Raw genomic sequence first — 25,656 nt, forward strand, 5'->3', positions numbered from 1 at the left:
TGATGGGAAGTGCTTTGTACACAAGGAATCAAACTCTATAACTCAGAGGAGAATTTCCGGGGCAATTCCATTGTGAGGTCGGGTTTATGGTGTGCAATCGAGCTGAGCAGTAAAAGGCGTACTGACCCAGCCGCTGGGCTTCCATCGCTGTCTGGGCAGTTTATGAGGCATATAGGGGAAGGCTCGCCCCACCACCCTCTAGGGTGCTCCAACCCTGCCCCAGAGATTGGAAGCTTGGGAAAGTAAGGTCTTAGAGTGGGGGCCCTGGGTGGGAGTGAGTGAGACTACTTTGTGCTTCAGTCTTGGAAAAGTAAAGCTAGTCCTTGGAAAGGTGAAGCTGCCAGAGCTGGGTGGCCTTTTGGAAAAGGTCTGAAAGGGGAGGGGGGGTCTCCTCTTTTGTTTGGGGGTCTCCAAAAGAAATGGAGAAACGTAGGGGTTGTGGTCCCCAGGCCCCTGGGGCCTCTCTTCTCTTCAAATTGGCTCTAAAGCATGTTTGGCTCCCAGGCATCCAGGCCCAAGAGAAGGTAGCCGAGGCCCAGGAATGTCCCCAGTGAAGGTTACCAGAAACCTTATAGTAACATTGGCACCTGGAAAGGTGTGGGCCTGAGGTCCCAACAAGCTGGAGGAAAGAGATTTGGTTCCGTCTGAGCGAAGAGGAACCAAGAGTTGCAGGGAGGACAAAAGAGTGTCCACGCATGTCTTCGGCTGCTAGAGGCCAGCCAGGTGCCCAGGAGAGAACGCACAGAGCCTGACAGGCCAGCGGTGTTCGGGAGGAGGGAGGGAAACCTCACGTTAATAAATCTACTGGCAAATGAGGCTCATTAATAGATAAATATTTCACTGTTTCCTTTAGGCGGATAAACAGTGCGCCGCCGATTAAAGAAAGGAAGCTGGGAGACCTTGACTTTATTCCAACCACATGGTTCCAGTCAGCGGTGGCCTTCTTGCTGCAGCAGAAAGCGACGCTGCGTTGGCCCCATCTGGATCGGCCCCATCTGGATCGGAGTCTAATTCGGCCTCTGGCCCACTGGACTTGGGACGGGGAACGTAGGCAAAGAGTCGATTTGCCCAGAGCTGAAACTTGTCCGCTTGGCCACCGAGTAGAGGGCCGGTACTTGGGAGCGCAGAGACCTTCCCTGGGTTGGGTGAGTGGGCAGAAACGAGGGGCAGGGAGGACCCGCCAGCTTGGTTTAGCGTCCGGGAATAAGCAAGGAAGGGACTGCGCCCGGCCGGTTCCACGCGGCCTCTGCCGGCCAGGGGTCCGGGCTGGCGGCGAGCGGAGCCTCCACGCAGTGCCTTGGGAGTCCTTTTCCCGCGGGATGCGCCAGGCCGGCCGGGCGCGAACAGATTCGTTGGCCACATATTTGAACCTCTTTCCCTTCCATTCTAGGCTGCCGCGGGCCCAGCCGAGCGAGACCACCTGTGAGGGCGGCTGAGATTGGCGGAGGCGGTCATGTGGGCGGTCACGTGCTGCGGCGAGCTCCGTCCAAAAGAAAATGGGGTTTGGTGTAAATCTGGGGGTGTAATGTTATCATATATCACGCTACCTCGTAAAACCGACACTGAAAGCTGCCGGACAACAAATCACAGGTCAAAATTATGAGTTCTTCGTATTATGTGAACGCGCTTTTTAGCAAATATACGGCGGGGGCTTCTCTGTTCCAAAATGCCGAGCCGACTTCTTGCTCCTTTGCGCCCAACTCGCAGAGAAGCGGCTATGGGGCGGCCGCCGGCGCCTTCCCTTCGACTGTACCGGGCTTGTACAATGTCAACAGCCCCCTCTATCAGAACCCCTTCGCGTCTGGCTACGGCCTGGGTGCCGACGCCTACGGCAACCTGCCCTGTGCCTCTTACGACCAAAACATCCCGGGGCTCTGCAGTGACCTCGCCAAAGGCGCCTGCGACAAGGCAGACGAAGGCGCGCTGCACGGCTCGGCCGAGGCCAATTTCCGCATTTACCCCTGGATGCGGTCTTCAGGTAGGCGCAGCCGCTAGGCGGGCCGGGTGGGCGGGCGGACTGGGAGCTGGGAGCGCCGGGCTGGGGGAGCGGAGCGCGGAACGAGGCGGCTGCGAGCCGGCGGCCCCTTGACTCCTGGCGGCGCTGCCTTTCTGGTTTTAATTAGAGCCGAGGCGCCATAGCAAGGAGAGCTCCTAGCATTGTATGTAAATGAGGCTCATAAAACTTTTTATGGCCCAATTAATGGGTTCGATCCTCGTAAATTTATTTAACTCTATTTGCCTTGGAATCTCAACATTAAGTTGGTTTGTTCGCTATTCTCGTATTCTCTTTCTCCCTCCCTTTCTTCTCTCTCCCTCCTCCTTTTCCTTTCAGCCTGGCTTTTCTTCTCAAAAGCAGGGAGAGCCAAACGCTTTTGGGTCCCTTATGCGCCCCTGTGCCAGGGGCCATTTAAAGGCAGGGAGGGACGGATGGGTGGGAGTGGAGACAGAGAGCCCAGTGCCCTAGGAAGGTCTGGGGATGGGGGCGCGGGCTGCTGGGGAGGAAAGGCGCCCTTGGAGTGAGGGCCGCCGGAGAGGGTCTCCCACTTGCCTAGCTAGGCGGGGAAGCGGCTGGCTCGCCTTTGAATGGCAAAAGCGCAGCGTCTCCCACTTGCCCACACTCTATATTTACAATTTGCCTTTGTCAGGGGGAAGCAGGACATTGTGGAAGCCTAGCCGGCTGGAAAGAGCAGTTGTAAAGTTGGGATTCTGCGCCTTCCCCCCTCACAGAGCTGCCTGCGCGTCTGGCACCGCAGTCGGTGTCTTCCGCTAACACTCCCGCTCCTCCCCCAGCTCAGGTTGGGGGCGCAGGGCGGAGGGGGACTCGGACCTGGGTCAGGGCCCGGATTGAGGTGCGCGCTTCTGAATGGCAGCCGGGTTGATGCCCTGGCCTGTGTCCCTGTCGGCTTGTCTGTCCGTGTGTCCATGTGTCCATGTGTCTGCTCGCAGGGCCGGACCGAAAGCGGGGTCGCCAGACCTACACGCGCTACCAGACGCTGGAGCTGGAGAAGGAGTTCCACTTCAACCGCTACCTGACGCGGCGCCGCCGCATCGAGATCGCCCATGCGCTCTGCCTCACCGAGCGCCAGATCAAGATCTGGTTCCAGAACCGCCGCATGAAGTGGAAGAAAGAACATAAGGAGGAGAGTCCGGCCGCTTCCGGCGCCCCCGAGGGTGCCGCGCCCGCCGCCTCTGCAGCCGCCGCCGCCGCCGCTGCCGCGGACAAGGCCGACGACGAGGACGACGACGAGGAGGACGAGGACGACGACGAGGAGGAGGAGGAATGAGGCCCGGCTGCCCCAGACAGTTTGGAAAGCGTCTTTAGAGACTGATTTTATTTACAAAAGTGAAAAAAAAAAAAAAGAAAATGTAAAAAAAAAAAAAAACCCTACTCCCCAACCTGCACCCAATCTACCCCATTACCCACTCCAGCTCCCAATTTTTTTTTGACCGAGCAGTCACCAGACTGGGTCCCGTTGGGGATCCCCTCTGCCTCTGAGGACCCCCAACAGACACCCCCAACCCCAGGCCGACCAGCTCTGCGCTGGCACGGTTAAAATACTACCTAGCACAGGCCTCCTCCGGGAGAGGCACTCCCAAACTACCTAAGGGCCCAGCCCCAGAGGGCCTCCACTCCCAGGAAGCCCAGAAGTGTCCCAACACTGTCAGACCCCCAGCACCTCCCCCGGAACCGGCAAGGACCTGATTCTCAGTACTACCTACTCGCCCCAAACTACCTATTTTGTGCTCGCTGGCTTGCCTGCTACCTAGTGCCGAACCCTCCCCCCTCCTCGGCCAGGCCTCTGCTGCTTCCGGCTAGTAGCCTTTGGGGTCCCTGAGGCTGCGCTGAGAAGGCGCTGGGATCCGGGGACCAGGGCATTGGCTTCTATTTAAATGGAAAAATAATATATTTATTCCAAAGCATTCTAAGTGCTACAATCTAGAATCCCTCCTTCTTTGGTCTGGGCACCTCATGTTCAGGCCCATCATCCCCTCCTTCTGGAGCATTCCCAAGCTAGCTGCCTGGGCCTCTGGGTTCGCTTCTGCTTAGTAGGACCGCAGAGATGCTCCCAGCCTCCCTGCCCCTCCCCTGGCCCCTGTGTCCCACTGTCCAGCCATGTTGAATATGTGTATCCTGACTTTTCCTACAATGGCAAATATTGTATATTTGAACACGATTTTTTTTTTTTTTTTTTGGTCATTTATATAGTCTTGGAGCTCATTTGTAAGGCAATGTCCTGACTTGGGAAGGATGTGTTAATGGGGTGGCTTTGTAGCATGGTGTGTTGTCTTGAGCTAACTCTATAGCTGGTGAGGGGACTGATGCCCTCGCCAGCGCTCTTCATCTCCTGTGTTGTCCTGTGTCCCCCCTCATCCCTCTCAGCTCTAGCCTGGGCTTCCAGGAACGGGAAGGTACATTTTCCTACACTTTCCGTCTTGCCCAGTTAACAGTGTTTTATGTAACAGAAAAATAAAGATGCTTGATGACAAAGAACTGTGGACTGCCTTATCTGGGAGTTGCAGTGTGCTGGGGAAGAGAGGGTGAAGCATGTCTGGAGAGCAAGCCCTGGCTAGGTCTGTATGGCCAAAGGGGCTTTGGGACAGCAAAAATGGAAGGAGGGATAGGGTTCAAGTGCTGGTTGCCATGTATTAGTGTATATGCCTGTTGAATCCCTTTTTGCGTGGATCGCTATGGAGATTTATATAGGTGTGTGTGTACCTCTTTGTGTGTCTATTTTTGTGAGTCCACAATTGTATGTATTTCTGTGTCCATAATTGTGTGCACACATTTCTGTGTGTCCATAATTGTACATGTACATTTCTCTGTGTGGAGATTTTTGTCTGGTTTGGGTGTGTATACAAACATCTTCCAGATCCCTTGAAAACGGAAATCTTCGACTGATACATTATAGTCTATTCTATGAACCTCCCCCAAACCCTCCATGGATTCCACCCTTTCCTCTAAGGTTATAGAGTGGGTTCCAAAAGGTATATCGTCCTGCGACTGTTTCCGAATTCCCCAGGAGCCCTGAACCCGGCCCGGGAAAGGACGCAAGATTCAGGGCCTCTGATGCCGCCCCCAGCCCCACATTCAGGAAAAGCGAGGTGGCCCCAGAACCCAGCACTGAAGCTAAGGGGTAGAAGGGGCACTGGCCGCAGACCCCGCTGCGAAACCCTGGCAAGGGCGTCTGGATGCGGAAAAATGAGGAGCTGGGGAAGGGGCGAGGGGGCGGTGGGGACAGCGCAGAACAGTGGCAGCTCGCAGGCGAAGACCTCGACTCCCGTCTCCTGCTTGGGTTGGACCGGCTTCTTATTACTCTTTTAATAAACCCCGGCACAACTGGGTCTGTAAAACCTGCGGCCCCAAGTCGGGGCCGCCTCGGTGGTAAGATGGCGCCGGTGTAGGAGCTGCCTCCTCTTAGTGATGGGGAAAGGGTCATAAATCCGTTGTTGTTTATGAAAATTTACAACTTTGCAATACAACTTTATGAGTTGTTCGGCCCTTCCATTGGCCGCTGTCGGTCATGTGGATGGGAACCGTGAACATGAACTTTTTTATAATTTCCCTTGCGAGAATAGAGCCGCATTCTTTTGCTCCGCTCCGTCCTGCCTGCTTCGGAGCTCAGCCTTCCAGCCAGGCTCGGCTGTGCTTTGTCCAGCGATGGCGAGCGAGACGAGGCCCCGGCCCGGCCCGGCCCGGCCGCTCCCGCTGGAGGTGGGGTGTGCCCAGTTCCCGGCGCCGCGGCGGTCGCTTTGCAACTCGCAACCTGGCTAATTTCCTGCGTCCTCTAGCACCACGAAGGACAATTCGTCTCCCCGGGCTGCCCAAGCGACAGCTGTCAGAGGGACTGGAGCTTCTGGGAACCGCCATCTGAAGGTGAGACACGTGGGGAGATAGGAGCAAAGGTGGTGAGAAGGCAGCGGGCGCCGGCGGCATTGGGGGAGGGCACCCCAGGGTGGCGCTGAAAGGGGGCAGACCTAACCCTCTCCCACCCACTCACCTGATCACACACGCACCCCCCATCACACACACACACACACACACACACACACACACACACACACACCCTCCCTCTCCTTTCCCGCGCGTGCTCACCTTGGCAGTCGGTGCCCTCCTTCCTTCCATGCCACAGCTCCCTGGCACGGGGCAGCAGCAGCTGAGGGCTTCTCTCTCCCATTCCCCAGCGACCTCGCAGAGCCCCCAAAAGGAAATGACCCTGCACCCTGCGTTCCCCGACAGCCTCCCGGGTTTGGATTTTTTTCATTCATGACCCAATTGGCCGGATTGAATCCCCCCAATAACTGGAGACAGTTCCCGAGGTGGGAAGATGGTAAGAGAGGAAGGCAAAGTGAATTCATCGACAGGAGTTTTTATCATAGTATCTTCTATTCCTTGGGAAGCGGTTTCTAGAGAGTAAAGGTAGAATAAGCAAAAAACCAAAAACTTACTAATTCAGCCAGAGTCCTCTGCTGAGTGCCTGCTTCGCTTCGCGTGGTTTTCCAATGAGAGAGATGTCAGGAGCGCGCGGGGAGAGGGAACAGGTTCGTGGGTGGAATTCTGTGTTGAAGGAGAGGATGGGGTTAATTGTTGGGTGTTGCTTGGCGGGAAGTTTCGGTGCAGAGGATGTAGTGGTGTTATTGTGAGTGGCAGGGGCCGCAGCTAAGGTTGAAGGAAGGACACAAACCGAGTCTGGGCGATAGGGGGACCCTCCCACCCCCAACCACCTCGGCGCAGCGGGCTGACTGGCGACGGCGCTCCCCATCTCCAGAGAGAGCTGGGAGAGGACTGTGCAGCCGCCTGGGATGAGGCGCGGAGGGTGCGGCGGGCGTGGGCTTGAAGGAGCCCCGTGGCGCAGAGCTGACTTGGCCTAGGTGAACCTCGGCCAGATTTGTCCCGGTAGCTTCCTGGGACAGCGAAATGACCCTGTGGTTCTGGGCCCGAGTTCTTTTTGTTTGTTTGTTTGATTTTGGTGGTTATTGTTTTCCCCACCTTAAGATAATGCCTTGGTATGCATTCGATACTTGAGAAGGGTCTGTGGACCTTGGGGACTTCCACTCGCGCCGGGGGTGGGGCGGGACGCGCTGGGGCGGATAAAGCGGCGTATTTGCATCGCGGGGCCGTGGGCTGCCCGACTGCGGCTGCCGCGGGCAGATAATTTATTGCGACCGTGCCGGGCGCTCGCTGCTGCCACGCTGTGGCCATCTCCGGAACCGACGCCAATAGCAGTCCCGCGTCGTGCAGCCTGGCGCGACTGCTGCGCGGGCCCCTCAGAGATTTCCAAGCAACCCTAGGACAGGGGGGCGAGGGAGGACCTGAAGGGCGGCCTCCCAGGGCCTGACTGGCCGGGAACCTCCCCCGCCTTGACCGCCCTTGACGGGAGCTGGACGCCTGACTAGACTCGGGTCCTGCTCCCACCCAGCAACCATGGAGACTGGTCGCACAGGCCGCCTGGCACGTCATGGCTGCTTCTCTCCAAACTGCGCGTTCCAAGGCGCCCCAGGGGTGCACGCTGGTTTCGGGAAACGCGCCCGCTTTGGGATTTAGAAATTGGAGCTATCACTCGTAGTCCTGGGGCCTGCAGGCCTGACTGGCTATGGCAAGGAAGGCGGGCTTTGGCTCCACGCGAGGGCCTGTGACAGGCAGAGGCCGCACCTGTGTGCTATGGGCTCTGGCCTGGGCCAGCGAGTCCAGTGGACTCGGGGGCCCCGAAGGAGCCCCCCCGCACGACAGCAGGCCTCCCTCCACACCCGCGGAGGTCGAGGAGCTCAGTGGGCAGCCCAGGAAAAGGGCGAAATGTGAGGCTCTGCTCACCATCCCGTCCGCCTTGAAAAGCAGCTGAAAGGTAAGTGGGTTTTCTGTGTGGCTTTGACCGAGGAAAGAGCCCTGGTGGCCATTCTCACCTTCCTAGGAGAGGCTCCCTCCAGCGTCTGGGGCTTCTATTCTTGCCTGAAAGGAGCGCTCTCCGGCGCGCGCGCTCTCTCTCTCTCTCTCTATATATATATGCAGCTAATGCTGGTTGGAGAAATAAATTGGGCAGCTGCCAACATGATATGTACTAGCCTTGGCTAACATCTAGAGATTTCAGTGTAATATATTTTTGCCATCTTAGTGCCTATAGAAGCTAGAAATACGCTGTTTTGCTGTTAGTTGACAGATCAAATATTTTGTTGACCGAGACAATGATTAGATCGAGAATCCAGGTCAAACCATAACAGATACTAATAATAGTAGTAAATTGCTCCCAGCCCCAACACTATGTGGAACCTAGAGGAATAAAGCAGACATTATAAATATAAATATTTATCAACATCTCCAAATGATTATTTTCGTCTTAATAACTTGCTTGAAATCACTGTCATCTGATGGCGTTGTTTAAAGAACAACTCAAACGTTTTCTTCTAACACAGCTTTTTTTTTTTTAAATTTCAACTCTCGAGTTTTAATTTTCACCTATCAGATCCTTTTCCTAAAGAAATTTGAGGGCAAGTTAAAATTATATCCTGTCCTACCAGGCCCTTATTTATATATGCAACAGAGAAACTTTCCCAGGTTCAATTGATTGGGGCGCAGGCAGAAGGCATCTGGGTGCAGCCCCCATTCAGTGGGCAGCAGCTGATTTCAGGGATGCACCATAGTCTCTGGGGAGGCCAATCAGAGCCCAGTCTTTTCTCAAATTTTTTTCCTTGGTGGAAGTGAGGGGAAAAAATTGAAAAGCAAGAAAGAGATTAAGGAAGTCGTTGCCAGATTCCTAGGGGGCCCTTACCACCCCCCCAAGTTCTGAACCCCATCAGCCTGCATTCACCAGTTTTACAGATCTTATAAACACCCTCCGGAAATTCAACTAAATCATATAAATAAGTCTTTCTTCAAGCTGCACAGAATTGAGGACTTTAAAGCTAATTCAAGGGTTTTACAAGCCTAACAAATACAGTTGTAAAAATGCCACTGGAATGATACCACATTTTACAAAATGAGATTGATCTATGCACTGTAAAAGTCAACTATCTTGAAGGCACAGCTCTCAGGCAAGAGAGCACAGCCCAGGACAGGCTTTTCATGTCCTGTCTGGGGAAGGCCAGGCCTGCGACTGTGGTGAACGCAATTCAGATAATTTCTGGACCTGAGGAGACAACTGTTTCTGGTTCTGGAGCACAGTGGGTGGCAGGTTCCCCCAAAGTCCCAGAAAAGGCAGGAAAAGGGGATATCCCAGGACAGTGCCCTTTGGACAGGTGGCCCAGAAACCAATCACATTCGTTATTGCCACCACCTTGGGCCAGCAGAGCTGCCCTCTCTGCTGGGTTGAGCCAGGTACCCTGGGTCACTAGCATCTCTGAAATGAGGGCAGAGATTCCACATCTGGACCTGTCTCATCTCTGCCACCCACCCCGGAGCACGAGAGGGGAGCAGGTCCTAGGGCTGGCTTTGGAACTCAGTCTCACAGCTATTCCTCTGTAGATTCCTTTCTCGTTGAAACCAGTGGTTTCCAGCCTCTGCGTTCCTGGGTTCAGAGGCACCCAGAGCGGGGCTCACAGCTTGTGTGTGTGTGTGTGTGTGTGTGTGTGTGTGCGCGCTTTGAGGCCAGGCAATAGCTGGCCATTGTAAGGAGGCCTCTGGAGATGCAAAGGAGACATGTTGTACGTGGGAGTAGGGGGCCGGCAGGGGAAGAGACTAGCCTGATCCTAGTCCTGGTTGGCTCGAGGTGAGCCTTTCCCTTTGGTGGTGAGGCCCAGGCCCTTGGTGGGAGTGGGGAAAGAGAGAAGGAGATGATGCACCGATTCCTAAGGCATAGGAGAGAAGAACTGGGGCGAAGGCCTGGTTTCTCAGATCCCTTCTCCATCTCGGTAACCCGCACCCACGGGGAGAGGAGTGCAGGGGGAGGGGCAAACTCAGGGCCCTGCCGGTAGGGCAGGCCCGCCGGAGTAGAGCCATCCTTGTCACCGCCCCTCCCGGCGCGGGGCTGTCAGGTTTCCTGTTTGGAGAGAAAAACCAGCAAAATCCAACAAGGCAAAAGGGAAGGAGCAAAGAGCGGGCCTGTTGGGGCCTTTGCGGCCGCCGGGACACCGATGCCCCTACCACGGGCCGATCCGCACGCCCCTGCCCGGGCTGTGCCCGCCGCCAGCGTTGGGGGAGAGAGCCGGGCGGGTTGGTTGTGCGCGCCCATCAATCTGCCGGGCGGGCGGGCGGGCGGGCGGACTGGGGGCTGTTTGTAACTTTGCTGCCTCGGTCGCCGCGGTCCCCGGGGAGCGGGCTCCGGCGTTCGCTCCCATTGGCCGCCGCCGCGTCAGCTGGTGCGATTTGCTGCTGTCGCTTTTGGCGTTCGGCCATCCAGAAACAAACCAGTTCGATGACTACTAATAGTTATAGCCAGATGTACTAATACACAACAAATCACAGTCCTGCAGAGGGGCGCGCAAATGAGTTCCTATTTTGTGAATCCCACTTTCCCCGGGAGCCTGCCCAGCGGCCAGGACTCCTTCTTGGGCCAGCTGCCCCTCTATCCGGCCGGCTATGACGCGCTAAGGCCCTTCCCGGCCTCGTACGGGGCGTCGAGCCTCCCGGACAAGACGTACACCTCACCTTGTTTCTACCAACAGTCCAACTCGGTCCTGGCCTGCAACCGGGCATCCTACGAGTACGGGGCCTCATGTTTCTATTCTGATAAGGACCTCAGTGGCGCCTCGCCCTCGGGCAGTGGCAAACAGAGGGGCCCCGGGGACTACCTGCACTTTTCTCCCGAGCAGCAGTACAAACCCGACAGCAGCAGCGTGCCGGGCAAAGCCCTCCATGACGAAGGCACCGACCGGAAGTACACGAGCCCTGTTTACCCCTGGATGCAGCGGATGAACTCCTGCGCGGGTAAGGTGTTTCCCTGCAGCCCCTCAAAGAGTGTGGAGGGAGAGGGGGAAGGAGGCAGGGAAAGAAGGAAGGAAGGAGGAGACAGTAGAAAGAGGACATAGAAAGAAGGGAGGAAAGAATAAACAAAGTTTCTTTGGTTTTTAAAAAAAGAGGTTTTTTGTTTTTTTTTTTTTAAATAAAAAACCCAACCCATTCCCAATGGGACAATCAGGCTGTGAAAGAGTGAAGGCAGGGCCCAAGTGCCCATGTAAGGTGACACCTTAGGGGAGCGTGGGGGGGGTCACTCCACGCTGTGTGAAACCCAGTGACAGGGGCAATCTGAAGAGAGAGCAAGGCTGGATGGGAGAGTGCGCCTGCCCACCCTGCACCCTGGTAATACCCTGCTCAGTTCCCTAGTCCTGATGGCCTTCTGCACCCGTCCTGAGAACGCCTCTTTCCCTCGCTGTCTCCTCACCTTTCTGCCCTTCAGAAACCCATCTAGAAAGAGGCCCTCATTTGGCCCCTTGCAGTGTCTCCCCAAAGCCTTGGAGGGCCACATCCCCGGCCTCAGGATTTTTCCGCTCTCTCCTCCCTCCCCTCCTCCCCCCTCCACTCAACTGCTCACTCACAGCCAACTTCTGCCTCCTTCTGAGGCCCTGCCTGAGTCTCACACACCCAACTTGGGGGGAGCCCCCAACCCATGGGTCTTTTTGGCATCAGAATAGATAGCCCATCACAGCCCTACATTCTAGAAGCCCCAGATGGCCCATATCTCCATCTCTTTGCCCCTGATTTCCAAAACTCCACAGGGAATTCTTGGAGAAGGAAGGAGCCTAATGCGGATTTTAAAACTTACAGTCTTTTGCTTTAAAAGTCATTTGTGTTTTCAAGAGCTCTGCTTTTCTCAGAAGGGCCATACAATGGGAAGGCATTTGTGAAGATCTAAGAGGGCTGACCATTTAAAATTTTCCAAAAAGTATATTGTGTCCTGAAGTGCTGACCACAGTAATAACTCCACAGAGGTCAGTGTGTGAATTCGGAGTGTGTACCCTACTCACAGGGTTCCATACCCATCATTTCCAGACACACACACTGTACCCTCACAAAACAGGCTCAGGTGCCCGGATTTAAGAATGCTGTTCTATTCTTTTTTCTTGTAATATTTTTACTGAGCAGATTTTGCAAAAACAATCATTTCCCACCCTAAGTCGTTTTAGGTGGAAAATATCTCGCTTGGTATGAAATAATCTTCTCCTATCCAGTCCGCTTTCGGCCCCAGACATAGTGGGAGAGGCGGGTGGTTTCCAGCCCCGAGGCCAGAGCGTGGGGCTCAGGGCTGACTGGTCAGGGTGCCTGGATCCTGGCTTACTGGCGTCCGGCCATTTCTGCCCGCAGGTGCTGTGTATGGGAGTCACGGGCGCCGAGGCCGCCAGACCTACACGCGCTACCAGACGCTGGAGCTGGAGAAGGAGTTCCACTTCAACCGCTACCTGACGCGGCGCCGCCGCATCGAAATAGCCAACGCGCTCTGCCTCACCGAGCGCCAGATCAAGATCTGGTTCCAGAACCGCCGCATGAAGTGGAAAAAGGAAAATAAACTCATCAATTCCACACAACCCAGCGGGGAGGACGCTGAGGCAAAGGCAGGCGAATAGGCGCCTGGGCAGGACCAGGCCCGCGCCGCAACCTCCCTTTGCTTTGCCCCCTTGCCTTCGCCTGCTCCCCAACTTTCTTCCCGCCTGCTCTCACCCGGGGGGCTTTCGAAGCTTCAGGGGAGCCCGGCGCTTTGCAAACGCCTGAGCATTTATTTCTTACAAGGAAAAAAAAAAAAAAAATCCCACACAGCCAATCCCAGCGGTAGAACGAGGCGCACTGCACACACAGTCCCGATCTCCCAGGCTGCCCAAGCCGGATCCGGATCTCCGGGCCCGCCCCGAATCCGTCCCGGGCTCTTGTTGTTAGCGCCTCTGCACGTCCCTGAGCTCGGGTCGCAGGTTTGCTGGAGAGGAAAGAACCCGGGGACCGAGCCCGTTTTGGTGTCTGGGCGTTTCCGCCTCAGTTCCTCGCCAAGTCCCAGAGATCTTGATCACTAAATCAACCCCGACCACTGGGAAGAGGGGGCCTAAAGTCTGGGGCCCCAGCTCTGCCGTGGCCTTCCAGGCCGTCCCCAGACAGGAAGACGCGCGAGGAACAAAGGGAGACGGAGAGAGCCTTGTGTCTCGGCCCTGCGCGCAACCGTCCGTGGAAAAGAAACAGCCTCAGCCCAGCCGAGCCAACCTGGGCACGGATGGAACTTCACAGCCCTGGAAGCGACTGGGCTCCCCGAAGGCTCTGAGCTCCGGATTCCGGCTCCCCACCTCCGATAGCGCCGGCGCTGCCACCACAGCAGCTTTCAGAACCTAAGGAGACGGCCCAGAGCCATGGGAGCAGCGAGAGTCCTGTTTTTCAAACGTGCCAGGGGTGCCTGAGATGCTTGGCCTCCATCGGGGAGACTCCCCTGCCTCGCCTTTAGGCTATATTTGTGATTTACTTTCGTCTTTCAGAACCCAGAAAGATAACCACGGAGGTACTAGGCACTGCCACAAAATGCTTTCATTAGCGCCCTCATTTTACTCCTGGAGGTCTAAGCAAGACCCTAATAATTCGACCCACGTATCCCCAGCCCCAAACAGCTTCTGTGGCTGTGAGGAGCCTGGGCCCACTCTCTGGGTTCACGGAGAACCCTTCGACTTGGGGCCGGGTTGGCTGGAGGAAAGGGACTGGGTGGTGAAGATTCTCCAAGCTGGATACTCAAAGCAAATCAAATAGCAAACTAATGACAGGAGAACCATATTTACACGCAAGAAAAATCGACTCTGGTTATAAAAGTGTATGGAATTTGACCTCGCCTCGGAGAAACACTACACAAAAGCTATCTTTAATAGACGCCTGTCATTTAAGAGCGGCAGGGACACTGCCCCTCACGCGCTCGAAAAAACAGAGCCATAATTGTAACTGCTGCTGCGGGTAGGATTTATTTCTCCAATTGGCTAAATGGCCTCCCCCCCTTCCCCGAAGGTGATATCTGTATTTTCAAATTTCAGAGCTGTCGGCACGATGGGCAGAACCGACCCCAATCTCGCCACAAAAATAAGAGGGGCTACACAGCGGGGAAATAAAGTTGTTGTAAATAAAATTCAAGTCACCATCTTCCCCCAGTCCTCTGCATCCTCGCCGGGCACGCGATCGGCAGCTGACGGCCTCACAATTGGTACATCCTAATGGAACTGCGAGGGAAATGCAATAATTTTGCCATAATGGGCTGTAACCTCAATTCGACCCCGGCCCTCGCAGCCCCGGGTCGGAAGCGGAGCGATGCGCTCTGCCTCCAGCGGGTGGCGCTCGAGTCCGACTGAACGACGGCGGCGGGCGGCGGGCACGCGCCTGGGGCGCGCGCGCCACCCCTCTCGCCTCCACCCAACTCCCCCATTAGTGCACGAGTTTACCTCTAGAGGTCATCAGGCAGGATTTACGACTGGACAACAAAAGCACGTGATTCGAAGTCGTACCCCATATTTGGGTGCCTACGTAGGAGGGAACCAAGTACATGTCCCAGTCATTTCCATAATTCATCATAAATTGTGCAAGGGTGCTATAGACGCACAAACGACCGCGAGCCACAAATCAAGCACACATATCAAAAAACAAATGAGCTCTTATTTTGTAAACTCATTTTGCGGTCGCTATCCAAATGGCCCGGACTACCAGTTGCATAATTATGGAGATCATAGTTCCGTGAGCGAGCAATTCAGGGACTCGGCGAGCATGCACTCCGGCAGGTACGGCTACGGCTACAATGGCATGGATCTCAGCGTCGGCCGCTCGGGCTCCGGCCACTTTGGCTCCGGGGAGCGCGCCCGCAGCTACGCGGCCGGCGCCAGCGCGGCGCCCGCCGAGCCCAGGTACAGCCAGCCGGCCACGTCCACGCACTCGCCTCCGCCCGACCCGCTACCCTGCTCCGCCGTGGCCCCTTCGCCCGGCAGCGACAGCCACCACGGCGGGAAAAACTCCCTGGGCAACTCCAGCGGCGCCTCGGCCAACGCCGGCAGCACCCACATCAGCAGCAGAGAGGGGGTTGGCACGGCGTCCGGAGCCGAGGAGGACGCCCCCGCCAGCAGCGAGCAGGCGAGCGCGCAGAGCGAGCCGAGCCCGGCGCCGCCCGCCCAACCCCAGATCTACCCCTGGATGCGCAAGCTGCACATAAGTCATGGTAAAGCCAGCCTTTTCCTAAATCCAGCCGCGGGGGTGCGACTTTCGGTCCCCCTCCCATCTCCTTTACCGCCCTCTCTCTCCCGGTCTCTCTCCTGGTTTCCCCTCTCCCAACCCGGTGGAGCCTCTCCCCGCCGTTCTCCTTCCCCTGCCTTCCTTCTTCCTCCTTCTCTTTGAAGCGCTGGGCGCTCACGAATTGGGGGTTGGGGGGAGAGGGGCCGTTGGCCAGGCAAGTTTAGACGTTGAAAGAGGGGGAAAAGGAAAAACAAAAACATATCGAACCCCAGCGCCTCAGAACGCACTGACGGGTCAGGCCAGTCGAGCAGGGAGCAGAGGGGTAGAGGATGGCAGTAGGAGCCGTGAATCGGGCTTGTCAGGGCGGATAATTTATGAGGAGGGCTACGCTGGGGAAACAGCGTTACTAATTAGAGTCCCCGAAAAGGGGCTTGGTGGGGGGGATCATCGAGGCGAGAGCTGGCGAGATGCTGAAGTTTGGGCGCAGGAGGAAGAGCAAGAAAGGAAAGGGAAGAAGAAGGGGGGTGGGGAAAAAAAAAAAGAAAGCAGGCGCCCCAAGCGTGCAGGCTGGAACAAGAGGCGCCTCGCGGGGCTGGAACTTTGAGGGTGACCTGGAGGCCACTTGGGCGCTCAGAAAAGGGCCTTGCTTTGGTGGGTGTCTGAGTGTCGGGCAGCCTGAGAGGGCTGTGCCCTGCCTCGGGACGCCAGAGGCAGGTCCAAAGGGCAGGAGAGGGACGGGGGAAAGCCGGGCGATCCTCCTGGGAGCGGCTTCAACCTCGGATGGGCCGATTGTTCCCAGAGTCCAAACCGTATTGTTTTCTCTCTAGGAAGGAAGAGGGAAGGAAATTCGGGAGGGGTGGGTGGGCGGGCGAGGAGGGAGGACTTGTTGAGCATTTTTCCCCTGTTCCCTGTCCAGGACCCTGGCAGTTCCAGCTGGCAGACTTTTTGGTAGCCAGAGGCTGAGGAGTGGGTGGCTAAACCCCTGACTTTTCTCTTGCAGACAACATAGGCGGCCCGGAAGGCAAAAGGGCCCGAACGGCCTACACGCGCTACCAGACCCTGGAGCTGGAGAAGGAGTTCCACTTCAACCGCTACCTGACCCGCCGAAGAAGGATTGAAATAGCACATGCTCTTTGCCTCTCGGAGAGACAAATTAAAATCTGGTTCCAAAACCGGAGAATGAAGTGGAAAAAAGATAATAAGCTGAAAAGCATGAGCATGGCGGCGGCGGGAGGGGCCTTCCGCCCCTGAGTATTTGAGCGTTTAAAGTACTGAGCAGTATTAGCGGATCCCGCGTAGTGTCAGTACTAAGGTGACTTTCTGAAATTCCCTTGTGTTCCTTCTGTGAAGAAGCCCTGTTCTCGTTGCTCTAATTCATCTTTTAATCATGAGCCTGTTTATTGCCATTATAGCGCCTGTATAAGTAGATATGCTTTCTGTTCATCTCTTTGTCCTGAATGGCTTTGTCTTGAAAAAAAAAAAATAGATGTTTTAACTTATTTATATGAAGCAAGCTGTGTTACTTGAAGTAACTATAACAAAAAAGAAAAGAGAAAAAAACACACAAAAAGTCCCCTTCGACCTCGTTTAGTGCCAATGTTGTGTGTCGCACTCGTTGTTTAACTGTGCATGTGAGTGGAAGTGTCCCTGTCTCAATAGCTCCAAGCTGTTAAAGATATTTTTATTCAAACTACCTATATTCCTTGTGTAATTAATGCTGTTGTAGAGGTGACTTGATGAGACACAACTTAACTTGTTCGACGTGTAGTGACTAGTGACTCTGTGACGAAAACTGTGACTCTGAGCGGTGTGTCCCTGCGTGCCTTTGTAGGACCCTTTGCACGAACTCTGGAAGTGGCTCTTATAAGCGCAGCTTCAGTGATGTATGTTTTTGTGAACAAAGTTACAAATATTGTCCAAGTCTGGCTGTTTAAGCAAACTGTGATCAGCTTTTTTTTTTTTTTTGGTATTTGTTTTTAAGGAAAAAAATACTGACTGGAAACAAAAAATAAACTTTCTATTGTAAGTTCTCTTGGTCTGGTTTGTGCCAAATAGCAAGCGGCTCTTTCTGCTCTTCTGTCTGTTTGATGCGGGGAGGCAGTGAGTCTGTGGCTACCTGAGCAGCCTGCTTGTGCAAGAAGGACCTCAAATCAGCAGCCTGACCCGCGGCCTCCCTAGCTCTGACACAGCAGAGTTCAGGGCAGGAGGTAGAAAAGCCTTAGGTGCTTGCAAAGCCTGAGTTTAACCTGCCCATTTCTGAGGAAACCAAGTTAACCGGCTGGGTACAAAAAAAAAAAAGAAAAGAAAAAGGAGAAAAAACCCAGGGCTTTGTTAGCGGCCCTCAGGGGCCCACACAGTTGCTGCCTCTCTCTGAAGGCCATCCTAGGCCTCCACTTGCTGAAAAGGCTGCTGTGTCAAGTTGTGGCCCTTTACCCCTAAACCACCCAGGCACCCTTTCCCACTCCTCACCCTCCTGAACCCAGTTGGCTTCTTTTGCTACAATTAATTTGCTACAAATGGAAGGTACTTACCCCATCCTAGCTTGAGTGGGAAACTCCTCAGAGCAGCTAAAGCAGCAACTAGAGATTTGCACATTTACCGACTGCTTACACTGATGCCGTCTTTCCTTTTAAAAGTTATAAAACAGTAAACTTTATAAGCCTCAGTTCCGGCTATATGACATTTGGGTGCCAAATGAATAGGGTTTTGTCTATGAATTAGATCGTAAAATCATCCATAGCACAGACAGATCGGCTCACTGGCTATAAAACGTCACGTGGGGCCATTAAAGTAAGTTTTATGGTTTTGGGGAGTTGACATCCAACATTATATACCACATAACATATAATCTCACTGACGCTGGACTCCATTTGACTCTTTTGCAGGCTACGTGTGCCGCCTGGTCATTCAAATTGTCAATTTTAGGTCCAGAAGTGTCCACACCACAAGTTCTCAAAACTCTCTGAAAAATGGCTACCTCCGAGTTAAGGTAAGCTCTTCCCCTGAGCGCTTTCAAGTTTATTTGTACTCTGAAAACTTTCTTTCTCCATCTTTCTTTCTCTCTCTGGTTCAGTTAACTCTGGGGTTGCCTCAGAATTCCGAAGGGGAGAGCAGACTTTCCCTCGGCTCAAATGAGGAGAGCCAGGAGCTAGCTTCGGAGGCACCACGGTGCAAGGCGCCTGTGGCCGCACCGCATCCCCAGGCCTAACTTTAATTGCTGCACCAGCGCGGATGTTAATGACTTCCGCTGCTCTCGCCGGCGTGCAAAAAGATGATTTTTGTGTGTGAGTGGGCCTGCATGTGGAGACTGGGCAGAGTCGCCCCCATCCCGGGACTGGCGGGCCGGGCTCTACGGGGTCTGCGGAGCCCTGGGTGGGGGCTGGGAGACCCGGGGGGGCGCGGGCCGCGGGCGCCGAGGCCGCGCTGCGCCCGGGCGCGCTCGGGAGTTTGAAAGAAAAGGCCGAGCAGGGCCGAGGAGGACTCTGGCGGGATTCCTTACGGGGCTGTGGCAATACGTCTTCGCGGGCCGGGGTCATTTGGCAGCATTGAATCGAGGCGACGGCTTTCAGGGCCGAGTCGCAGGCCGGCTCGGTAGAGCCCGAGCGTGGCAGGGGCCGGGGGCGGGGGCACACCTCCAGGCTGGGCCCCAGGGTTGCCAGGCCGAGTCCAGGCCGCGGGCACCCGCGGGACCCTGGGGACCACAGGTCCCCACCTGAGGGGAGGGCTCAGTATCTCCCCCCCCCCCCCCCCCCCCCCGCAACCCGGGATGAGGCCCTGAACCTTGTTTGCCTGCACGTTCTTTTTATTTCGGTGAGATTGTTCTCACCCGCCTGTGAGTCTGAAGCAATAAACTTTATGGCCGGATTTAACTTTAGTCTTTGAATCCCCAGTCTAAATGAAAGGAGTTACAGAGCTTTCTTTTCTTCCGCCGTGCCTTTCTTCGCCCTCTCTTCTTTCCTTTTCCTCTCCTCCTCTGCAGAATTAAACCATCCAGGCACGGGACCCTCAAAAGGCAACTTAGCCATCTCCCTAGATAACACTTAAGATTAGAGAAATTTATTCCCCCTCAATATACAGGCAAACTCTCTGTTGCAAACTGTGCCCTGAAGTTTGGGGGGAAATCGAAGTGTCTTCAAGGCCCAACTTAAAAGCCCCTAGAGCCATTAGGTTGTTTTTCCTCACACATCATAAAGGGTACTTTAGGGGAGAAATTGGTCGTTTGTCAGTAGGAGACTTCCGCCTTTCTTTTGTTAGCTGCTCTTTCTGTTTGATCCCAGGAAATTTACATAATCTATGGTTTCCAAAACAGTTCCCAATATTGCACCAATGGGTGAGATAAATTTTTCCTGGGTACAGTTGCAGCTTGGTCTCAGCCACCCTTTCTGGACCCAACCCCCTACATTCTTCAGTGGCAAAGACATGACTGGGGACCCTGTGGCCTGTCTTGGGTCCTTTCTCTGAATGGGTACCCACAAGGGATTTAGCAGATTTTCCCCATCCTGGATGAAGAACTAAGCCAAATCCCCCAGTCCAGAAATGAAACAGAAATTGGGATCTTCTGTCTCCAAATGCTTTTCTCCTTAGGGAAATTTTCTGCAAGTGCTGACTGTAAAGTAAAGTCCTTCAAGTGGAAACATTTAATGTGTAATTTGGAATTTCCACAAATTTTATTGTGCAGAGGCCACTTTCACTCAACCTAAGTCCAACAGATGTCCCCAAACTCAGAGGTCCAGAAAGCAAAACCTCAGAAGTTTTTTGAAAAACTGAAACCCTCCCACAGGTCCCACTCCTTTTGAGTAGTGGGAAGGCGAATCTCTGAAGTCCTTTCGTGTAATCTATTAAAGTGAGCATTGATAGTTAAGCACTTAGGAAGATGGGTCTGTATCTTAGTCAGAACCAGGATATTAACTTTATTTGGGTTGTCTTTTATTATATTATGTGTTTGTGAGAATTCTGGTGTCTTTGTTCTGCTGCTGTGAGTTTCAGGTTCTTTAATGGAAAACACTGGGTTAAGGTTTTACTTTGGTTACTCATTTGGTGATCCTGCATGAGTGATTTCTTGGTGACTAAAACTAGTGGCAGAAAAAAGAGGGATAGTGCTCCTGACAGGTTCATTTAGGTAACTTGCCTGGAGAAGTGTTCATACCACTTCCGTGATCACATCCCACCCTGGGGTGTGGGAATGGGCAGAAAGGCTCTGGACCAGTATCACACAATATGGGGGAATCTTTCCCATGCATTAAAAAAATATATGGGCTATAAATATTGTCAGCTTGCTTAATTCTGTCTATTGTAATTATCATAAAACTTTAGAGTTTAAGAGAGCAGGCCAACGCACATGGGGTTAAACGACTTTAAAAAATACAGCATCCAGTCAGACCTATGTGAGCGGTATTGGAGGAATTTTTTTTCTTCCTATTTTCATAGGAAGCATCATAAAGAGGATGGCTGGTTATCTGCTTGTTTTGTAGATAAAGTTGTTTTTTTCTTGTGCATTCTTTTGGGGTTGTTTTTGCAGAGGAACTTACCTAAGAAAAAAAATCTCTGTCACACTGAGGGCTTTATGAAGACATCTAGTCTCAGCCCATCGGCTGCAGTGTCTGTCTGTGATCCTAGCCTTGTAAAAGGAGAAGGCATCCGAAATGTGCCGGGGCCCATTTGTTTCTACAGGCTGAAGAGACAATATTTCCTGAAGTATAAATATAATAGGAAGCTTCTGGTCACACTTACTTAGGGGTTTGTTAGGGTTTCCATGGTCTAATTTCACAACATTATGCCAAGATTCCTCCCCCTCCCCAACTCTTTCCCCCTGCTTCATTGTTGGCGTTCTGAGAGAACAACACAGAAATTTCTACTAGAAACGGAGTCATGTTCAGTTGTTGAGATGTGAAGAGTATTATATCCAAACAATTAATGAGGGAGAGCAAATTACATCCTAAAAGATAGGCTATTAAAGAGGAAAACAATTCTTTTAGCTTAAAAGGTGCCCTTCAAAGCCTCTCTCCCACCTTCACTCTGGAGTCTGTCTGAGGTTTGCCCACCATGGAGAGTGCAGAACATTGTGGGCGCCATACCTTTGGCTTCTAAGGCAGAACGTTTTTCAAGACAATGACAAAACTATACACGGGGCTTCCAGACTGGGCTGAGGGGGTCTGCCTAGGCTCCCACCCACATAGGAGAGGGGAGCCACAGTCCTAGCCATTCGAAACCCCAGGACTGGAAGGTCTGCCTAGGTCTGTTTTATTTGGTGTTTTTCCTGCAAAGAAAGCTGCCTTTCCCCCACCAGTTCCCCTCCCCACAAACCAGTCTTTTCAATAATAATATTTGTTATGAAGGTTATTGGGTAATTATTGCGATTTTGTGAAGCAGCCCTTGCTGGAGGTGAAGTCTGTCATCGCCTAACAAATGACGCCCGTGCAGTTCACTGCCGGGTTAAGTAAATGCAGAGAAGATAAATCTGCACACCCTAGGAATCGCCAGCAGAGCACGCTTTAGTACAAGTTCACAGTCAACTCTCCTGCCTGGGCCAGCTCTCCCAACAATTAGGGCTGCGTCTTTATTTTTAAATAAAGGAAAAGTCTCCAGCTTCCATTGCCTGTTTTCTCCCCATCTTCTTTTTTCTTTCACTTTTTGCGAGGGTCCCCTCGAAAAAGTCTTCTGCTCCAAATTTTCCTAGAAAATGAAATGATGAGTGATTTTAAAATAATCTCATTCCTATTTAAGTGATGACAAAAGGAGGCAGGAGGCTGATTCGACAGGAAATACAGTTAAAAACACACAAAAATATCCAATTCGCTCTCTTATTCCAAAAGGCAGTGGCAGAAGCAGGGCGTCCCTGGGCTCCTCCGGTTGTGGGGGCGCTTCCCCTTGAAAGAAGAGGCATAGATTTGTGTATCTTTGTGGTTGTAACAGCAGGTCAAAAAGTTGAGGGTCAAAAGTTTACGTTGTGCAGCACTCTTAGTCATCTGTCCAGACAGAGTTTGATGTCAATGTTAGAGCTGCGATCTTGACTATCAGCACAAAAGATAAAATGGCTCGGAGTGACGCGTGTATCACGGTATGGACTCCAGGTGAACCCTAGTGGTTGAATGACCTCAATTACGAAGGAAAGGATAGAAAATTCCTCTTTTCAAGAGTAATACGTGCTGTATTTCATCTTGAATTATCACTCCCATTCTAAGGGAATAGCAGCAGGTAAATAGGCATAGATTATTGAAACACCAACACTTAGATGCTGGAGAATCCAGGAATCTGTGGGTTTGTCTCAAAACAAAAAAGCTGAAAACTCAGTGGACCTTTAAAAAAATTATGTAGGAAGTTGCCAATGTTCCATCATACCTTCAGAGGGAAAAGAATGGAGAAGGAAACTTCCTCTCTTTGAAAACTGTCATGTTGATGGGCTAATTTTTTTTCCTTTTTAGTACCTATAATGATCCCTAAAAAGTGTGTGAAAACAAGGGCAAACACAGGCACTGATTACAAAATGTATCCTTTGCCATTTTCAAGCACAGAATGCTTTTTTTCTGAAACTTCCACTCACTAAATGCTAAGGGAAGGGGAGAAAGGAAGTGGAAACCCTCTACCTCCCCACCAATGAGAAAATGCTTATTGGTACCAGGAAAATATTCCTGTCGTCAAACGTTTTTCTTTATGCTTATTGTTAACCCTACACTGAACGGAAGAGAAATGCTACAATTTATGGGTGAATAAACTGTAAATAATATGCCATTTGGAAGGTGGAATCCACAAATGCCAGATCGCTTCATGAGACCACTGTGACAGACTTCTGTTCTCCAGAAAATACTCCTTAAAAATACATTTGGAATAAAAGCTAAGGAGGGGGGAAGCAAGCTAAGGAGGGAGGGCGGGAGAATAGGAAAGAAAGGGAATAGTGTGTGAGGGAAGCCAACTGGAACCATGCCTCGTGTGTGCGTTGCAGCTGGAGAGCTAAACAATATTTTATTTTTCATGCACCTATATTAACCTTAAGTGCTGGTGCCATTAGCATCTATTTTCTGGGGGACATGGTTTCCTTTTCTATGTATTGATCTTCAAGTAATCTATGAAGGGAAACAGAAGAGAAAGATGAAATTTTTTTCCCTAGGTTTTTCTTTTAACTTTGGAGATAAGCTAATTCAACTACTCAGAATATAGATCTTTGCAGGGACATTTAAGATCATCCCACTATAATCTGGTTGATTGGATTTGCTGGTGCCAGGTAACTTCAGTGGTATAAAGCAAATATTTCCCAAACACTGCCTTCCTGGAAGTAGTCAGATTGTTTCCACTGTGCAATGTGTAAAGTTTTCACTCTGGCCAAGAGCTTGAAGCCAAATGGGGGTGTGCCAGATGAGAACAGAGGAAAGGGAACAACTGTGGTGACTGCTGTTACAGCAGCGAACACTTCACCACATCTGGGCCAGTGAGATGAAGAAAGCAGAAACCCCCTGTATTCCTCACAAAGACAGTTATGTGTCTCTTAGAGAAAACCTTGTTATTGGTTAAAAACGTTCCACACCTTAGGAACATGTCAGCTTCAAAAAATCACAGACACCTCTTAGCTAGTTTTTCAAGTCAAAGAAAAGGTACCTGCAGAACTTATCACATTTAGAGTGCTTACTTTTTTTAATTTGGACGATTTTAATCTTTAGGCCTCTGGCACAACCCTGCTTAAAATTGATATCTAATCCAAATATGAGTTTCATATGCCTTACGCCTGGGTTGTGTTCATTAGTATAAACTACTGTTAAGGAAATTACCCCCAAAACAATTGATTATCAAATGGCTGATAAAGTATTGCTTCTCCAAAATCCTATCGAGTATAGGTGGGGGTGGGGGGAGCCCTCAAATGCCACCATCAGGCATTCTGAAATTCAGTACTCCTGAACGCTCCAGAGACGTGCTTCAGATAGCGAACAGTCAGTCTGAGGGACTCTAGCTCTAGAGAACAAAGGACAAATACAGTCAATACATTCCATAACGTTTACATTTCCTTTGCTTCCTCCCCACCCCCGCTCCCGCCTTGATTTTCCCTGAGAAGGAGTGACCTGGGCAAAGCACCCTGCTCTCTAAAAGGCACTGTATAGACCTTTTAGAAGCGCAAAGTCCAAGGCCGAGGTGAACTTCAGGTCAGCGCGTCTAACAAATATGAAAATGTCGGCTGGTGAAGGGCGCGCCTTGTGATTTAACAAAGACTGTCAATGTGTAAGATTAATAAGAAACAAAATGCACACGGTGTCACTGTTCGGTCACTTTGAAACTTGGGACAGGGTTGCATTCAAGAGGGAAGGCTGTTCCAAATATATTCAAAATAATTCAAATCAAATTCAAACTAAGCAGCAAAACACTGACTCCCTCTCACCCTCCCTTCTCCCTGGGACTCCCTTTGCTTTCCTTCTCCATTTGGGATTTGAGGACATGATGAAAAGTTATTTCACTTAATGGGATTTTAAGAAAGCTTTCGTTAGGAATATATGTTATCCTTGCACATGGAAATGAGGAAATATGCTTACCAGTTTCCCAAGAAAAGGATAACGCTTTCACCGTGCTTGGGACTGGAGCCAGTTGGTGTGCGAAGATTAGTATGCTCCCACTCGGCTTGATTTCAGGGCATCCCATCTTTTTCTGGGCAAGATTCTGCCGGTAAACTTCAGTTTATTTATTAATTGAGTTAGTTTCTTCCTGGCTTTATGTTGGTGTCTTGAATCTCATGTGAAAGCAAGAGATTTTTCTGTTTGTTTGTTTTTTCAAAAGATTATTTCATTCAGTGGAATGATGCTATGGCTTGCAAAGAGAGATTGTGGAAGGATCAAAAAAGGTACTGAGATTGTTTATTACAGCCATAAATCTTGCAGTAAAATGTCAAAATGTCGGTGTGCGAGATAACACTTGGTGGTCCTGGCTCCGTTTGTGTTTATGATAGGAACCACAGAGACAAGTTACAGGCCTTGGGGGGATTCTGTGTAAGCCCATCTTCCTAAAGGAATAGAGCCACACGAAACACAGGCACAGTTAACTCGTTTAGGTTAACCATATACAAAACAGTGCCTGAGCCTCCTTAATACTTTTAAATAGAAACTGGGTAGAAGGTTCTGAGGCTAAACAACATGAATTTTGTGTTTTAGTATCTGTAAATAATATTGAACAGACATGGTTAAACCCTAGTCTGATGACACGAGGAGGGAGTCAACATTTCCTTGTCAGGTTTTTTCTTCCCTGAAGCTTAGTGAGCAGTTTTGCTAATTACTTTATGTATGTATATATTATTCATGTTATATAGTATACATATGTATATATTATTTTTCCTTGCAGTCCAGAGATATTGGTTTAGGCAGTTCTATCACAGGCTAGATATTTCCCTTGAGTCTAAAGAGGATGTCTCAAGATTACACTCAGTGTTGATTTCTGTCTGTGGCTTAGGTTTCATTTGTAAAAATTTTTTAGGATGCCCATGTCGATGGACAACTCTCTTCAAATGTGGAAAACCTCTTTGTACCACTTCAGGATGACTGCAGCTAGAAAGCTAACATGGTCCCCTTTTAAACCTCTTTCCCTAAGTT

The 25,656-nt window shown here is 51.7% G+C and overlaps 3 protein-coding genes across 4 annotated transcripts; all 3 read left to right on the forward strand.

Annotated features, from left to right (window-relative positions):
* Positions 1-1,599: 1,599 nt before the first annotated feature.
* Positions 1,600-4,492, forward strand: HOXA7 (homeobox A7). Its single transcript, XM_061414297.1, has 2 exons — positions 1,600-1,978; positions 2,947-4,492. The coding sequence occupies exons 1-2, from the start codon at positions 1,600-1,602 to the stop codon at positions 3,282-3,284; spliced, it is 717 nt and encodes a 238-aa protein (XP_061270281.1). The 3' UTR covers positions 3,285-4,492.
* Positions 4,493-10,413: 5,921 nt separating this feature from the next.
* Positions 10,414-12,489, forward strand: HOXA6 (homeobox A6). Its single transcript, XM_061414298.1, has 2 exons — positions 10,414-10,855; positions 12,230-12,489. Exons 1-2 carry the CDS (start codon positions 10,414-10,416, stop codon positions 12,487-12,489), a joined length of 702 nt encoding a protein of 233 aa, XP_061270282.1.
* Positions 12,490-14,188: 1,699 nt separating this feature from the next.
* HOXA5 (homeobox A5) lies at positions 14,189-18,071 on the forward strand. 2 transcript variants are annotated; one of them, XR_009735951.1, is made up of 3 exons: positions 14,189-15,083; positions 16,098-16,409; positions 17,983-18,071. XR_009735951.1 is itself a non-coding variant. In XM_061414289.1 (2 exons), exons 1-2 carry the CDS (start codon positions 14,189-14,191, stop codon positions 16,346-16,348), a joined length of 1,146 nt encoding a protein of 381 aa, XP_061270273.1. In that variant the 3' UTR covers positions 16,349-17,127. The 2 variants fall into 2 exon arrangements, 1 of the variants encoding a protein (XP_061270273.1); XM_061414289.1 differs by lacking the exon at positions 17,983-18,071 and having other exon boundaries at positions 16,098-17,127.
* The last annotated feature ends 7,585 nt before the right edge of the window (positions 18,072-25,656 follow it).

This window comes from Bos javanicus, chromosome 4 (genome assembly GCF_032452875.1).
Source record: "Bos javanicus breed banteng chromosome 4, ARS-OSU_banteng_1.0, whole genome shotgun sequence".
Classification (NCBI taxonomy): Eukaryota; Metazoa; Chordata; class Mammalia; order Artiodactyla; family Bovidae; genus Bos; species Bos javanicus.

Excerpts from the sequence above, each read along its gene's own strand:
- HOXA6 (XM_061414298.1), top strand. The coding sequence starts at position 10,414 with ATGAGTTCCTATTTTGTGAATCCCACTTTCCCCGGGAGCCTGCCCAGC. Across the intron at positions 10,856-12,229 it reads GCGGATGAACTCCTGCGCGG|GTGCTGTGTATGGGAGTCAC; the intron begins GTAAGGTGTTTC and ends TTCTGCCCGCAG.
- HOXA5 (XM_061414289.1), top strand. The coding sequence starts at position 14,189 with ATGCGCTCTGCCTCCAGCGGGTGGCGCTCGAGTCCGACTGAACGACGG. Across the intron at positions 15,084-16,097 it reads CAAGCTGCACATAAGTCATG|ACAACATAGGCGGCCCGGAA; the intron begins GTAAAGCCAGCC and ends TTTCTCTTGCAG.
- HOXA7 (XM_061414297.1), top strand. The coding sequence starts at position 1,600 with ATGAGTTCTTCGTATTATGTGAACGCGCTTTTTAGCAAATATACGGCG. Across the intron at positions 1,979-2,946 it reads CCCCTGGATGCGGTCTTCAG|GGCCGGACCGAAAGCGGGGT; the intron begins GTAGGCGCAGCC and ends GTCTGCTCGCAG.